Source organism: Penicillium pulvis (genome assembly GCF_028828015.1).
Source record: "Penicillium pulvis strain IBT 33274 chromosome Unknown contig_7_segment1_segment0, whole genome shotgun sequence".
Lineage (NCBI taxonomy): Eukaryota > Fungi > Ascomycota > Eurotiomycetes > Eurotiales > Aspergillaceae > Penicillium > Penicillium pulvis.
This window is the reverse complement of record NW_026643079.1, coordinates 2,052,401-2,068,282: the sequence shown is the minus strand read 5'-3', so window position 1 is coordinate 2,068,282 and position 15,882 is coordinate 2,052,401. Positions and strand designations below refer to the sequence as shown.

The 15,882-nt window shown below is 49.4% G+C and overlaps 7 protein-coding genes across 7 annotated transcripts; 2 read left to right on the top strand and 5 right to left on the bottom strand.

Moving 5' to 3' along the window:
• Nucleotides 1–418: 418 nt before the first annotated feature.
• N7503_008740 (uncharacterized protein) lies at nt 419–2,453 on the bottom strand (the record flags this gene model as incomplete). Its single annotated transcript, XM_057068287.1, has 2 exons — nt 419–1,670; nt 1,720–2,453. 2 exons carry the CDS (start codon nt 2,451–2,453, stop codon nt 419–421), a joined length of 1,986 nt encoding a protein of 661 aa, XP_056919142.1.
• Nucleotides 2,454–2,974: 521 nt separating this feature from the next.
• Nucleotides 2,975–4,561, bottom strand: N7503_008739 (bifunctional AAA family ATPase chaperone/translocase BCS1; the record flags this gene model as incomplete). The annotated part of the gene is made up of 2 exons (XM_057068286.1): nt 2,975–4,333; nt 4,391–4,561. The coding sequence occupies 2 exons, from the start codon at nt 4,559–4,561 to the stop codon at nt 2,975–2,977; spliced, it is 1,530 nt and encodes a 509-aa protein (XP_056919141.1).
• Nucleotides 4,562–4,965: 404 nt separating this feature from the next.
• N7503_008738 (uncharacterized protein) lies at nt 4,966–6,382 on the top strand (the record flags this gene model as incomplete). The annotated part of the gene is made up of 4 exons (XM_057068285.1): nt 4,966–5,150; nt 5,214–5,258; nt 5,314–5,946; nt 6,004–6,382. The coding sequence occupies 4 exons, from the start codon at nt 4,966–4,968 to the stop codon at nt 6,380–6,382; spliced, it is 1,242 nt and encodes a 413-aa protein (XP_056919140.1).
• A 434-nt stretch (nt 6,383–6,816) lies between these two features.
• Nucleotides 6,817–8,756, top strand: N7503_008737 (chaperonin-containing T-complex subunit CCT3; the record flags this gene model as incomplete). Its single annotated transcript, XM_057068284.1, has 6 exons — nt 6,817–6,841; nt 6,908–6,974; nt 7,055–7,263; nt 7,318–7,908; nt 7,980–8,617; nt 8,673–8,756. 6 exons carry the CDS (start codon nt 6,817–6,819, stop codon nt 8,754–8,756), a joined length of 1,614 nt encoding a protein of 537 aa, XP_056919139.1.
• A 313-nt stretch (nt 8,757–9,069) lies between these two features.
• N7503_008736 (MFS transporter) lies at nt 9,070–10,623 on the bottom strand (the record flags this gene model as incomplete). The annotated part of the gene is made up of 1 exon (XM_057068283.1): nt 9,070–10,623. One exon carries the CDS (start codon nt 10,621–10,623, stop codon nt 9,070–9,072), a length of 1,554 nt encoding a protein of 517 aa, XP_056919138.1.
• A 1,191-nt stretch (nt 10,624–11,814) lies between these two features.
• On the bottom strand, nt 11,815–12,343 carry N7503_008735 (cupin domain-containing protein; the record flags this gene model as incomplete). The annotated part of the gene is made up of 2 exons (XM_057068282.1): nt 11,815–11,970; nt 12,050–12,343. 2 exons carry the CDS (start codon nt 12,341–12,343, stop codon nt 11,815–11,817), a joined length of 450 nt encoding a protein of 149 aa, XP_056919137.1.
• Nucleotides 12,344–13,544: 1,201 nt separating this feature from the next.
• On the bottom strand, nt 13,545–15,351 carry N7503_008734 (amidase signature enzyme; the record flags this gene model as incomplete). The annotated part of the gene is made up of 7 exons (XM_057068281.1): nt 13,545–13,714; nt 13,766–13,954; nt 14,017–14,139; nt 14,189–14,303; nt 14,361–14,732; nt 14,788–14,904; nt 14,959–15,351. 7 exons carry the CDS (start codon nt 15,349–15,351, stop codon nt 13,545–13,547), a joined length of 1,479 nt encoding a protein of 492 aa, XP_056919136.1.
• Nucleotides 15,352–15,882: the final 531 nt, after the last annotated feature.

Sequence of the window (15,882 nt, the reverse complement as noted above, 5' to 3'; positions counted from 1 at the left end):
GATTTTTGCCATTGCTGGATCTACGGCTGGATCGACGGCACATCTTCGAGTCTGCTGCCATCGAACGTTCCCCTCTTCAGTAGGCCTTGGCGGGACCGTCGCCGGTGTGCACCCAATAATGAATGGCGCAATTATGATAAATACTCCTCTAGCCCCACACGGGCATCTGGAAATATCAGCCGCTGACGTTTCGGACCGCTGGGACATTCTACACGCTGCAGGACATAGCTATCGAAGGAATGTATGGATGGAAAAGCACATCTTGCAGCTTCAAGACGCAGATTCTGGAAATAGCCAAAGCAAAACATCGTTCATTGGGTATAACAAAAAGCATACTGGACTCCATCGCTTCAATCCACACTGAACCAAGAATAACAAAAAAAAAAAAAAGAGAACGCAAAATTGCTCCAAGTCCAGCTTAGAACTTCTCACTTGTCACACAGCGTGTGGAATGAACCAAAATCCATGCCAAAATCTTGACAAAAAGTGTTAACATTCTTACGATCAAGTCCAAGCCAAAGAAGAGAATTTTCAATATGCCCCTCACGATGCCAGGTAACTTCTCCCCTTCCCGCGACGAAGAATGCCCGTATCGGCCATACTTCTCCAGGTCAAATTCCTCAACCACAATCTTCTGGTTCTTTTGCTTCTTATTGGACTTTGGTTTCTGTTCGACTTCCTGCGGCGAAGACTTGTACCGATTCCAGAATTTCAAGAGGCCGTTTGTTTTCGGCCCATCCTGTTTGGCTTTGGCTGCTTCAATCTGAGATGCCAGCTCGAGACTCTCGGCATAGTCTTCACGTTCTGCTAGGGTTGTGACCAATCTTCCGCGGAACTGTCCTTCCTGCCGTGACTTTGGTGTGATGCTTGAGACCATTGATTTGGGGGATCCAAGTTCCATGTTTGCTAAAATGGGGTTGGTAGCTTCATCCGATACAGCCACGGCCAACATTGCAGCGATTAAAGAGTCGACGGCATATAGTGAGGGAATAGTGGAAATAACAGCAGCTGGGGAGATGGAAAGTGTTCGAGTGGCAAAGTCCAAAGTCGCAAGTGGGTCATTCGAGTCAGTTACGGGTAGGATAGACGTGCGTGGATTAGCAGCTTGTGTTGCGGCCTCCATAGATGAGGATGAGATCGGTCCAGTAACAATGATTGTCGGTGGCTGTTTGAGGTTGCTATCGCTAGACGGGGTAGAGACAGTGATATATAGTATACCAGAAGACTGGGCCTGTACAGGAGAGAGAGGGATCCCCGCGGCCCCGACTAGGGCTGGAAGGTGTCGTTTGGATAGCGAGGGATGCCGAAGTTCATAAAGTCTCAGATTGCGATTCCAGGATAGCCGACAAGACTCCTGGGCTGCGGCCTGCTTCAGAGCATTTCTTTCGACTTCAGAAGACTCTGAGCCTGAAAGTTGATGTTGTTTACTGACTTCATCAGCCTGCTCAATAGCAAGAATGGCCGCTAGCCGTGAAAAGAGAAGCGCGACAAGTCCGTCGTTGGGGTGTTCGCGGCGACTGCGATTCTCAAGGCTCAATGTCATGATAGGAACATCATTCTCGGGGTTTGATGGCGCACTGCGAGATATAGACAATTCGTCGTTGGAGTATGTTTGTAGCGTATAGAATGGTTGCTCTGTATTACCAAAAACGAAGGTTGCCGGCCCAGTTCTAACATATAATCAGTTACAAGCTACCACCAATAGTATCGCGAACTCACTTTTTCAGACGTAGATTAAATGATCCACAGATATTCTGGGGTCGTTGGCCATTGGCAGCTTCCCATAGCATCTCTAACTCTTGCGGCGACGAAAATCGGGCCTCTTCCGGGTCCAACACTCCGGTCGGAAAATTGAGCACGCTCGCAGGCACAGTCTTTGGTCCAAGAACCTGGTCGATCTCGGATGTTGGTGACAGCGTAAGCTTAGGCCGAGGTGGCTTTGCCTTTGATTCTGGTGTACTGCCAGGCATTTGGGGCTTGTAGTTTTGTTGACTGAGGGGTATGTTGGGATCAAACTGGGGAAACATCGATTTCATTGGGATTGGGGAAACAGATGACTGAAATGACTCAGGTGAAGTAGCCGAAGTGGTCGTCCGGAAACTACCACTGCTATTGCTCAAACTGCTCTGAGAAGGCAAGGCTTTGTGGCTCGACTGGTTGTCCTGACGACTTCGGCTACGTGCAGATTGGGAATCATGAGATGACACCGATTTCGCCGGAGACTTTGACCGCGCGAGATGTGCTGGTAATGGAGGGGGAGGGGGAAGAGACTGTGTATCTTCAATAATTTGGAACAGCACCGACTCTGTTGTTTGCGGAGAAGATTTGATTTCATTGAGAGGTATCGAAGGTCCGGGTTCTGCCTTTGCGACGGGTTTGTGGGCACCCTTGCGAAACGGATTCTTGGGCTTCACCTCTGTTGATGGCGGTGGAAATAATTGAAATTGACTCATGGCTATGGTATTTGGAGTATATGCTGTATATAGATCCGCGCTCCACTGGAAAGTAGATTCGGTTACCCGGGATGGACTCAAGGTTGCAAAAGAACGCGACCAGGGGGATGTTTCGATTGACATATATCCGTTTGCTTTGATGGGCATCGATACCTTTGCGCGATTCCACAATGCATGGTCATAGTACGTGATAAACCCTATTTTTGGGGTGGGCGCTTAGCCCGTGCCGAATCTGATTGGCCAAGGTGGTGAGACGGGGGATAGTGACTGCAGAAGCGCTTCGGCCGGGCCAAATGATTGGTGGCCCAGGTGACTAAATCCCTAAATATTTAGGGTCCGGAACGGCGATTGGTGGTCGGGCTCTGCAGAGATCTCACCGTAAAGTTCATGGACCTGTAGATTCGGCGCATGCAACCGGCCGAGGCGGCACAGCAGAAGGCGGATTGGACGAAGGCTGCAGAAATTGCAGGTAAGAACAGGATATCTATACATTTTGGGATATTTACATCATAATGCTACAGTTACTCGGGACCCTGGCTATTCTCCATAGCCTCATCATGCACCGAATAGGTAAGTCCCTCGGCCATGGCGATCGCACCCTCCATATCTCCTTTATTATACAAGAACAGCCCTTGAAGGGCCGCAGCACTAGTGCTCCTGGAGCGATCAGCCTTGTGGCCATTCTCATCCTCGATCAGGCCCAGCTCTTGGAGCCGATCAAGAAACAGCTTTCGATGGGCGCCCTTGGTGTCAATATCTTCATAGAACCGGTCCCAGAGACGTCCAACCTGATAGCGCGATACTTCGCCAAGCCGAACAGTCATATCCACGCGCCCCGGTCGGACCAAGGCCTCATCAAGCCGCTCGACGTGATTGGTGGTGAGGAAGACAATGCGTTCCTCGGCGCTAGCCACTCCGTCAAGCGCGTTCAATAGACCGGAAAAGGTCACGTTTGCCCCGCGATAACCGTCATCGTCAGACTGCGTACGGCGATTGGAGAAAGCTGCATCCACATCCTCCAGCAGAACCAAGGTTCGTTTCGGAACAATAGTCAGAAGGTGGTTCAATCGATCATCGGTCAGCCCACGTTCGCTAAGATTCAAAATTGCAATATCGTAGTCAAGCTCAGCTGCCAGCGCTTGAATGAAAGAACTCTTGCCTGTCCCGGGTGGTCCGTACAACAGATAACCGCGTCGATACGGAATACCGCGGTCGTAATACCAAGATGAGCTTGAGATAAAGTCCTGAACATCTTCCACAATACGCTCCTTGACGCCCTCCGCTAGGATCACAGAATCTAGTGGACGCTTGCGCCGCGGGTTGCCGAATGGCCGCCACTCTGTACCCCAACTATTATAAATCGTTGTTTTTCCTTCGTGGGATTTGGCCGCGTATGCATGCGCCTCGGTAAAGAGGTCTTCAAAGACGTGACGATGGGAGTAGAGGGTAGTAAGAGTGATCGTCTCCCATGGCTTTCCGGTCTGGAGATCACGAGACTTGGCTTCGCGTACGCGATTGACAAAAATGAATGCGTTCTTGTATCGTAGGACGTGTTTGCCTGGTCCCGGCACCAGAGAGAAATGTGTGTTCATCGCGCCATTGGAGTGTTCCACCTTTTGGGTTTGGATAGAGAGATGGCGCATCCCGGGTGTCATTTTCTGAAGAAGACGGTCTAGGTAGCTGGAGTTGGTGGCTGCGCGGGTCGCACCTAATTGTGATTGCTGGTATAGGGTCATCCAGTGGAGGAACCATGGGTATGAATCGTCCTTGATGCTTATCTCGACGTCAACTAACATACGGCGACGTAACAAGGCGGCGCCTTGACGAAGACCCCGTTGCGCAAAGGTGAGTCCCGCTCCTAAACCTGCGAGGCCGAAGCCCTGAATGAAGTTTTGTCAGTGTCCAATCTTGAAAGGTGTAGCTCGATAAAGACGTACAGCTGTGAACAAGGGATTAGATGTTAATTGCGACCAGAGACTACCGTCCCCAATCTGAGCTGACGGCGCATTATGGAGGGCTTGTGCTCTCTGTTGGAGAATCAAGTCAGCTGCAGATGGCGCTGGCGCAACTGCAGCACTAGACCCAGCATTGGATACGCCGGACTCCATGGCGGGATCAAGATGTCTGGTGGTAAATCAAAAGACCAAGAACGATAAGAAAGTCAAGATATCGGAGTTTTAACGGCCCGAGTGATCCCCCGGTTGTGCAACAGTGACAAGCCATGGGAATGATCGGCAACACATGGTTCTATATGCTCGATTCCTTGTTTTTTGATTCTATAGATATTTTTGACAGCGTCCAAAACTAGCAATGATTAGAATATAAGCCCATCAGTTTCGAATCCATGTGTTGGCTGACACGGAGATAATCGGGTTTATCGTGAACGGAGAAACGGAGTGGATTTAGCTCCAGTGGCATTTTCTGCCTCCGGCATTCCTTCAATCACAACGCCGTAAGCCACGCGATCGAATTGATCCTAGGGGGTGGTATTTAAAAAGAGACTCTGCCCCCCATGCGTGGCTTTCCTCGTTTTTTCCAGCCCATCACCCGGCCCTATATGTCTGTTCGCAACATGAGTTCAACTACGACACAAATTTTGTACGCCCTTACTGTCGCTACAACTCCAACTAGACCAGCTCCAGAGGACGCGTCGAAGAAGAGCCATCATTCCAAGTCTGGATTCAGAAATCCATGGGAGTGAGTTATGCCTTTTATTTTACTTGTATGGCATGACACTGACCCAAGGCTATTGTTTGGCAGCTCATGGCGAGATGTGAGCATCAAAAGTGTGGGGGAGGTAATGATGTAGGTCAAGAATCCTAGGTACCGATGATAAAATATTAATTGAAAACTTTTGCAGGCGCCGTTTGACCGGCAAGGCCAATGTCCCAGATACTAGCGGTCCGACAGTACCTGTTCGAACACCTGAATTCCTTCCCAGTCGTGACACCACCAATTTGCGCGCAACATGGCTAGGCCATGCAGCCTACTATATTGAGTTTCCCAGCGGCCTTCGGGTGCTCTTCGATCCAGTTCTTGAGGAGCGCTGTGGACCGTACAACATGCTAGGGCCCAAACGCTTCACTGACGCACCCTGCAAGCCCACCGATATCCCCTTGATCGACGCCGTTGTAATTTCGCACAACCATTACGATCATTTATCTTACCACACGGTCACAGCAATCGCGAAGAAGCATCCCAACTGCCACTTTTTTGTCCCACTTGGCAACAAGACATGGTTCGAACAATGTGGCATCAAGAAGGTCACGGAGCTGGACTGGTGGGAGGAGTGCGATATTACCTTGTCTCCAACGACAAAGGAGACAAAGGTCGAGGCTGTTGGTGAGGGGCATCCAGAGGCCTCTGAAATTACGGCCCGGCTCAGCTCCTTACCTTGTCAGCATGTTAGTGCTCGTGGTCCGTTTGACAGAAACAAGACTTTATGGTGCTCTTGGGCTATTGAATCCGAGGGCAAGAAGGTTTATTTTGCAGGGTATGTTATGCTTCTAACCCCGGCTGGTGACAATGCTGACGAGGTATTGCTGAACAGAGACACTGGGTATCGGCCAGTTACTGAGCTTCCTGAAGGAGAGGATGATCATGACCCGAAGTACGACTTCCCTGTGTGCCCTGCGTTCAAGCAAGTGGGTGAGTTTCGGGGTCCATTTGATCTTGGCTTGATTCCGATCGGCGCATACGCTCCTCGCCATGTGTGGAGTCCTGCCCACGGTGATCCGCATGATGCGGTCTCAATCTTCCAAGATACTAAATGCAAGAATGCACTTGGTATTCACTGGGGAACTTGGGTTCTGACCGAGGAAGATGTCCTTGAGCCGCCCGAGAAGCTGAAGACTGCCCTGAAACGGTTTGGTCTGCCCGAAAAGGGCGTATTTGATGTGGTGGACATTGGAGAAAGCCGGGAGTATTAAGTGGGGTCTATGATGGCCATTTCGTCCAACCGCCGTACATTATGTGTTGAAAGACGTGGCTTTCGAGGGCCCATCAATCTGTATGAGGGGAGAACACTGTACAATATTTGCAAGATGTATTCGTTCGATGTACCGGAATTTCCAATTACCACATATGTATCATATTCATTCAACTCAATTGACCTTGATAAGTGCATAATCTATAGTGGATGAGATTTGATGATTTGCAATGATTTCGATGTAGTTCTTGTTTGCTTGGTTTGTCCCTACCCGTTTGGGTTTAGTGCCAGGGAGCTCCCACTTTGGAAATTTAGGATGCGGGCGACATCAACGCGGTTCCGAGTTAGCCTTCTCTCTGTTCATCGGGAGTTTTGTTCAGCATCTGGCTTGACTTCATTCCGTTCTCCCCCTTGACACATAATACTACCGCCAATATGCAAGCTCCGGTGGTGGTGATGAGTGCGTGCCCCTCTTTTCCCCGAAATTGTTCTGACGGCATTCACTAACGGACCGTCCCCTGAATAGACACCAATGCTGGCGACCGACAGGTTGGTCGCCGGGCACAGCTTTCCAACATTACTGCTGCCAAGACGTACGCTTACTCTCATTCTCGTTCCTTCGATCATACCGTTATGCACTCCGTCAGATACTAATACAACTTTCCCCCGCCAGTGTTGCCGACATCATTCGGTCATGTCTCGGTCCCAAAGCCATGTTGAAGATGCTGCTTGACCCAATGGGTGGTATTGTCCTGACTAACGATGGCCACGCTATCCTCCGAGAGATCGAGGTGTCGCACCCTGCGGCCAAGAGCATGATCGAGCTCAGCCGTACCCAGGATGAGGAGGTCGGAGACGGAACCACAACTGTCATTATCTTGGGTATGCTTTCGGTCACCTACAGGATCATTTAAAGGCTCTCTGACTCTTTATTAGCTGGTGAGATGCTCGCTCAGGCACTCCCTCAACTCGAACGCAACATCCACCCCGTCGTTATCATCTCCGCATTCAAGCGCGCCCTTGCCGATGCCCTTACAATTGTCGGAGAGGTCTCCAGACCCGTTGACATTCACGACGATAAGGCCATGGCCAGCCTTATCCAGGCCTCCATTGGCACGAAGTTCGTTTCGCGGTGGTCCGACCTGATGTGCAATCTGGCATTGACCGCAGTGCGGACAGTTTCCTTTGACGTTGGTGGTGGAAAGCAGGAGGTTGATATCAAGCGCTACGCTCGTATTGAGAAGATCCCCGGTGGTCAAATCGAGGACTCCGAGGTCATCGACGGTGTCATGGTCAACAAGGATATTACTCACCCCAAGATGCGGAGGAGAATCGAGAACCCCCGTATTCTTTTGCTCGACTGCCCTCTGGAGTACAAGAAGGGAGAGTCTCAGACAAACATTGAGGTTTCCAAGGAGGACGACTGGAACCGCATCCTGCAAATCGAGGAGGAGCAGGTTAAGCACATGTGTGACGCCATCTTGGCATGCAAGCCCGACGTTGTCATCACCGAGAAGGGTGTTTCTGGTATGGGATCCAATCTCTGTTGTTGTGGGTAGGATCATATGGCTAATTTTTCGCCCTTTTGTCTTCCACAGATCTTGCACAGCACTTCCTCATGAAGGCCAACATCACCGCTCTCCGCCGGGTGCGGAAGACAGACAACAACCGTATTGCCCGTGCCACCGGCGCTACCATTGTTAACCGTGTCGATGACATCCAGGAGTCGGATATCGGTACTCGCTGTGGACTGTTTGAGATTGAGAAGATTGGTGATGAGTACTTCACATTTATGCGCAAGTGCGACTCCCCTAAGGCTTGCACCATCCTGCTACGTGGCCCGTCCAAGGATATCCTGAATGAGATCGAGCGCAACCTCCACGACGCCATGGGAGTTGCACGTAACGTCATCTTCAACCCCCGTCTTTGCCCCGGTGGTGGTGCCGTCGAGATGGCTGTTTCCGTGAAGCTAAGCCAGCTTGCCCGTTCCATCGAGGGTGTCCAGCAGTGGCCCTACAAGGCCGTTGCTGACGCCATGGAGGTCATTCCCCGCACACTGGCCCAGAACGCTGGCGCTAGCCCCATCCGTGTTCTGACTCGCCTGCGTGCCAAGCACGTCGAGGGCCACAACACCTGGGGTCTGGATGGTGATTCTGGCAACCTGGTGGATATGAACGAGTACGGTGTGTGGGAGCCTGAGGCTGTCAAGCTCCAGAGTATTAAGACCGCGGTCGAGGTAAGCTACTTGAATCACTCCCCGCCAATATACGATTAACTAACTTTGATATTAGTCCGCGTGCCTGCTCCTCCGTGTCGACGATATTTGCAGCGGCAAGTCGGCTCAACAAGTTGGCGCCCCCGGTGGTGGCGAGTAAAGTAATAGATGAGTAAGACAAAAAAAGATGATTCATGCACCTGATGTCCGTACATAATGCTACACGACTGGCTTTGAGGTTTTTCTTTCTTGTATGAACATCCTAGACCAAAATGAACTGTCATATGGGTACTCCCTGTACACTACTGGCCAGCTTAATGAATGGCCATCAGATGCATTCCTGGATCTCTATCACAAATGTATTATGCAGTAAATGACAACTGGCTAGTAGACAGGAAACTAAAAATGACGAACAAGACCACTAATTTCTTTTTAGGCCATGCTAAATTCAGCTAGCTCAGAACCTACCAAGCTTATTCGGTGCTCCGGCGCTTGTGAGCCTGCTTGGGCTCTGGCAAGTATTTCGCTACGAACGACAGACCAGAAGCAAGAAGAGCTAGGAATATCCAGATAGCATAGCCTCCTGCCAGCTGTGTTCTCGCCCCCAGCGCATAGAGGGTGGTGAAGAGGGCGGGGCAGAAAGCCCGTAGAGCACTGCTGCCAGTCAAAGCCAGAGCGTTCAGCGTACCAAGGACCCGCGGCGAAGGTGACACATCATTGAGGGCAAGTTGAATCGCGGTGAAGGACATGCTCACACCGCAACCAAAAACCAACGCCACCGGTGTAAAGACCCAAAACGATTTAATAGCTGCATCAGTTCCTGTCCGTAATAGTATATTGCCGACAGGCATCGTCAAAAGAAAACAAGGATAGGCAGCGGCGCAAAGGCGGATCACTCCGTTCGAACCAATCCTCTTCTGCAGTGGAGGGAAAACCAGGAGCAACCATGCAGCCTGAGCGGCGCCGTTCAAGCCCATGAGCAAGGAGATTTGCATGGGCGTGAAGCCAAATCCTCCAAGGTCAACGGGGGTGTACCAAAATACGGGGACGATGGCCGTGTAGGCAAAAGCGAGGGTCATGATGTGGCCATATATGAAGATGACGGTGCTTACCCCTGGAGCCTTCAAGAGCTGCCATGCGGAAAGGTCATCGCTGTGGGCAGGCGGTTCAGAGACGGCCTCTTCACCATCGCGGTCAGCAGCAGTCGGGTCCTTCTTTAATGTTTCATCGACGAACAAGGCGCTAGACAAGGCGGCAGTAACTCCCACTAAAGCTACCACCCAACTAGAGAGAGCGTAGGGATAGTCCTCGAAGAAACGGATTCCCCCAAAGATACCCGGGTACTGGACTGCAGGATTGGCAAGAGCACCACCCAACAGAGGCCCAAGGAAGATACCCAAATTTCCACTGAAGGCAAACCAGCTGAAAGCTCTCGCCTGAGTCTTCGGCGTGCTGTGCTCGGCAATCATAGTTCGGATGGTGACAATAGTCCCGGCAAAGACGCCAGCAATGCATCTGAACAGGATCATCTGTGGGATCGATTTCGCCAATCCAAATAGACCAGTCGCTATGGTGACACCGATCAAAGAGAAGACCAGAACTGGCTTGCGTCCAATGCGATCGGCTAGTCGACCCCAGAAAATCATGACAATAGCTTGTGTCAGAGAGAACAGGGATTCGATGAGCCCAGAGTAGAAACCGATATCCGATGCTATGACATGTCCGTTCTCCTGGACCATTTGGCTGACATACGGGAAAATGGAGAAAAATGCCAGCGGCTCTATCGCCCGAGCATAGCAGAGCAACAGAATTTGGGTCGTTGGTAGAGGTTTTTCATCCTCCTCTGTGGAATCACCGCCATCTTCTGGTGATGAGCCATACGAAGTGCTCGATATGCGAACATCGTTACTCTTGGACTTTTGAGATCCAAGGAGAGCCGTAGTCTCATCTTGCCGATCGTTCTCCTCGGCAAATCCGATAGCCGCCTCTCGGCCCGGGCTGCTGGTCCCCGACGTTGTGGCAACCATGTCTGGGCGTACAGGAGGGGTTGACGGGGCCAGGTACAAGCGGACGGGTGAACCTGTAACGTGTACCTTGGTGAGATTAACAATGTCTTCCAAGGTGCATTCCTTATCGAAGATCTGACGCGGGCTGAGCTCGGCTATCGGAGTTATGTAAGCCCCACCTCGTATTGTGTCTAGCTAAATCAGAATACGCCATGTAGGTAGTGCATCACTTCATAACATAACAGCTGTAGGTAATAATAGAACTGGAAGTGGTCGTGCTTATCGCTTTGGGTTCGGAGTTAGTACTTACAGTTCGTCTAGGAATACGAGGGTACGGTTAAGGACCGTGCGCAAGAGGCAGATTTTCGGATCTAAGAATCTGTTTGAGCAAATAGTAACATCTAAGATCTATGAAACTAGCTATCAACGAGTGGGGGAGAGAATAAAGGAAATGAGAAGCTTGTTGGGAGGCTTTTGTTCTATAAGAGACGTCGGCTCATAGAGTTTCTAACCACAAATTCCGTCCAACAGGGATGTCCCATCAGTATTTCAAGCTTACTGCTTGACATTTGAACTCTAAAACAAGAATACTCATGCTGGATTGGATTGCATTCTGCAAGTATCGTTTTGATTCAAGCCTTTATATCTACACTCCTGTCAACACCTGTGCAAATCTCGGTAGCTAAGGTTGTCTTAGATCTAGCATAATGTATAGCCTAGACCCTCATATCGAGGACCGGGACTCGATATACTGCCCGCTATAATAACTTATATGTCTAAGTATTGACTCTTCTTACAGTAAAGAAAAACGAATTCCGGCTTTAAGCAGATGCAGCAATCTTGACCCCGGTGTGAACTAAATTGTTCAAGATTATGCAATGATGACGAGAAAATATGGTCTAGGAGTTTGGCTTAGCCTCAGTATATATCTAGAGCGATTCAGACTTGCTAAGCTATGGCAGTGGTATTTGTTGATCATAAAGAGCTTCGTCACAAGGCTATCTAATGTCTTGTTTCCAAATTATGGGTTCATCTTCTACACGGGGAAAATCCATAGATATGACCAATGTCTGTGACTTGTCACACAACATGGGGGTAACGTTCTAATCTTGGGATATTCGGCGAACATCACTTCTGAACTGGTTCTTAACATTATGGTCGCTGGAGAAATCAGTCGAATCTCTCCCACAATCTGACTTCGAGTATCTAACGTTATAAAGCCATCCGCGGCTCCCACCCTTCCTCAGCCATCTCGAAAGATTCGAACTGGAACGCCGGTGCCACTGTACAACCCACGAGTGTCCAGTCACCTAAGCATCTTGCATGCTGCCATTCCCCACGCTTCACAAAAGCTTGAGGGCGTTGGCCCTAAATCATTCAAATATTAGCATTTGTTTTTAACCGGCTGTAAAACGGGCATTAGATCGGACAAACGCGATCTGCTTACTTTTGCAATATCAATCCCTAGAATAAAATCTCGGGTGGGCTTTCCATCATCCCAGGAGAGTGAAAGTTGTAAAGGGGCGCCAGCATAATAATGCCATATTTCGGTGGCATTGTGAACACGGTGCCACTTGGAGAGGCCAGCTTCGCCCTCAAGAAGATAGTAAATACAGGTGCTAGGGGAGCTGTCGTTGGATTCGTCGCGGTCGCGGAAGGTCTCTAGGTAGTAGCCTTTTTCCGGGTGTGGGGACAATCCTAAGGCCTTAATAACCTCCTGGGCGGAGAGATGGCTCGCCATTACGGTTGGTAATCGGGAAGGATGGGGAAGAGCCTAGGATGGCAGGCGGGGCTTTAATAAAGGTTGATGGCTTTTGTGTTATGATGATGTCGATCAAGCTGACTGTGTCGGGGAGAGTGGGGTCATACTGGGGGTTTTCGTTCCACAGGCCGACTCTCCGGGCTTGATAAGCATCATTGCCGAAAAGGATATTGCTCATCGTACATTATTCTGGGTGAGGAGGGGCGCCTAAACAAATCGGACTGGAAGAGCCTAGCCTGTAATATCTGTCCAATAAACCCCACAAAATATGGCATAAGCATAAGCAGTAGCGGGGAATACGACCTCAGCAGCCTTACTACCAAACCTTGGCTATTAACTGCATTCCCCAATAGACTTTTAGGGAAATACCAGGCTCCAGCTCTACAGTGAAGCAACGACAAGATGCCGGGCAGAGTTGTTGACAATTTGCGGGGTCAAAGAACATTTAAGTTGCTGAGTTGGTATGACATATTCCAGCTTCAATCTACAGGCACCTTTATCCTCTGTACTAAATTTTTTTTATTACACTTGATATTGGTCAACACTGGTCCAGCGTTACGAGGGCAGCTTCGTCGCCCATATCATGCATAGATGACATTCGTGGGTCATACTGGACGTTGTCAGCCTGCTTATTCACTGCCCTCACTGCATCATCGCCTAGTCTGACGGTGCGGTTCGCTTTGTTTTGTCGGCTTTTTGATTCCTTTTTTCTTTGCCTTTTTTTTTTTGATTGTGAGAGGCCGGGGATATGCTCTTCTGAGCTATAACCGTCGTTTCTTTGAACGTTACTGGGGTGCTCTTTGTCACCCTCCCAGGAAGCATAATCTGTGAGTAATTTGGTCTTCCTGTGAGGCAGTGACCTCAGTGGGAGCTCTTTGAATCTTCTGGAAGTAGGACTGTGTGTCTTTGTGGTAGATCTGCCGGTATGCTTCTATTCATAGAACGTTGGGACTTCCTGCTTCTAAATGCTTGCTTGGCAACCTTGGAAGACTTTTCGTTGATTGCCTCATGGGTATATATCGCTTGACTCTCTCTCGTCTCCTTTCGAAGAACGGGTTGTTTCATAATGATTTCATTATATATTCCTATGTCAAACTACGCGCCTGCTATAATCATCAACTCAACAATATCATTCACGTCGCCCTCAATGCGATCCAAGCACTTTGGATATATACCACTTTCATGCCAGCTTCCAAAGTTTGGGAACCGGACGAGGCTTAGCAACGCTTTCGTACTCTCCCATGAACTGCAACAGGGTATCCTCCTCGTCCGTCTTGGCCACCAGACATAGACCGAACGGTCGGTCATTGTAGTGAAGTTGTCCTATGGGCACTGTGGCGACAGGATAGCCTGGTTCCTAGTTAGCAACGAAGAAATTAACGTGAACTTGATAACTCTGACCTGCTGCTGCTGCATGAACACATAATGAGGAGTCTCCCGGAGCTGCCAAAATGTTGATATTTTCCTTCTCAAATAGATCATCCAAAATATCTCTCGCTGCCCCACGAAGGCCCTTTTTCAGTTCATTTATTTTGTCCCTTGTTTCGTTAGTATGCATTGCCCCTTCAAGATCATTCTGTTCAGTGAATGCTGCATATTGTTAGTAACTCTTCATTGCGAGATGGTAGGATGATTTCCTTATGTCAACATACGTGCTGGGAGGGCCTTTTCGCTGTTCTCTTTGTTGAACTTGACTATGTCTGCGACGCTTGTAACAGAGCACTCTTGGAATGAGCGAATAAATCTAGGGATGCAGACATTCTTAAACTCCCAATCTAGAAGTCGTTAGCCATCTTAACTTTATCTGATGCTGCAGTGACCTACATGCGATTGGCAATATAGAGTTCGGCAAGATCGTGGCATCTTTGCAATGGATCGGGTATTTAAGAGGACAGCCTCCGCTTCGCAAGGCGGAAATTATCTCTTCATACTCATCTATCTAGACTCAACTGTCAGAGCCCGGAACACCTTTGTAGAAAGAGAGAGAATAACGTACCATTTGCTCTGCTGTACCCTCAACTTGAGTACACAAGCCCGGTGAAATGCTCCAACGTTTAGGGTCCAAGAAGCCCACTGAAAGCCCTTCCCAGGGTCCTATTTGGGGGGAGCTGAACGGGCGACCCAGTAGAATCTCAGTAAGAACGCGAAGATCAGCTGCCGATTTGGCCATTGGGCCCGGACTATCAAAAAAGTCCGTCATGGTGTATAGCCCAGTAGTATCCTGGATCCCGGTAGTGGGCTTGAGTGCATATAAAGCGGCGCGTGTTGACGGAGTCACTATGGAACCTATGGTTTCAGTGGCCATTGCAAGAGGGCTGAACCCAGCGGCTACAGCGACCGCAGAACCAGTAGATGAGCCCCCAGGAGCCTGTTGAGTATCAGTGTAAATGATCGACTTCTTTTATTCTCTAGTATGTACTCACTGAATGACCCAGTATATTCTCATTTTCCTCCATCTTCCCAACATACGGCGAGAAAGTCTGACCGCCATGAGCAGACCAACCGGGCATCATCATGGTCATTTTCATCCCAGCGAATTCCTAAAACAACTTTTAATGGAATCTGCCTTCCTAGGATTTTGAATGTCTACTCACAGTCATATTAGCTTTTCCTAGGATAATCAAGCCAGCATCAATCAACCGCTGAGTGATTGCTCCATTCTTCGACGCCTTGGCTCCGACAAATGCATATGATCCAGCTGTGGTACTCATGCCCAGCTCCGGCGCTGTGACAAAGCTGTCTTTCAAAATTATAGGAATCCCATGAAATGGTCCCCTGATTTGCCCTTTCTGGCGCTCTTCATCCCGGGCCTTGGCGACTTTGAGGACCTTATCCCGCGGGGCAGGCGAGAGTAACGCATTAAGTGCAGGCTCATAGCGATCAATTTGTGCCAAATACTCTTCCACAATATGAGTGCTCGTGGTTTCAAATTCTTCGAGTAGCTGCTGCAGTTCGACCGCGTTCGTCGTGAGAGCTTTGAAGGTCATTTCTGCGCTGACGCTTGGGTTTGGGAGAGAAGTCACAAGAGAAGATGAAATTAGTGCTTCTGTTGATGAGCTTGCGTAGCAGGTTTTTCAAACAGGCATCCAAAATCAGGATATTGCTGCCTGGTCTTCTAGCTACTCTGACTTCGTAGCGCGTGCGACTGCGTGGATAGCGTGCGGCGAAATTTAGTAGAAAAACACATTCATCACGGCTGAAGTAGGATACAGCAATTGATCAAGTCCAGGCATGAGAATTGGCATTACCATTTATTTCCAATATGTTAGGAATTCTTCGATTCGGTTACAGATATCACTTCGCGGCGCCTGGAATCCAGACTGGGGTGCTGCCCAGGTGGCCCCCGCACGGAAGACCGGCGGACGTTGACAAAGGCCCTTATCTATGTGTTTTGCGCTAAGATGCATCATGCTACACCTACTAAAGATATTTGCTGATAGTCCATTCATGGAAAAGGTAACATGACCTTCGGTAGATCTCTCCACTGCTTGAAAAAAATGCAAATATAAGTTAGTTGG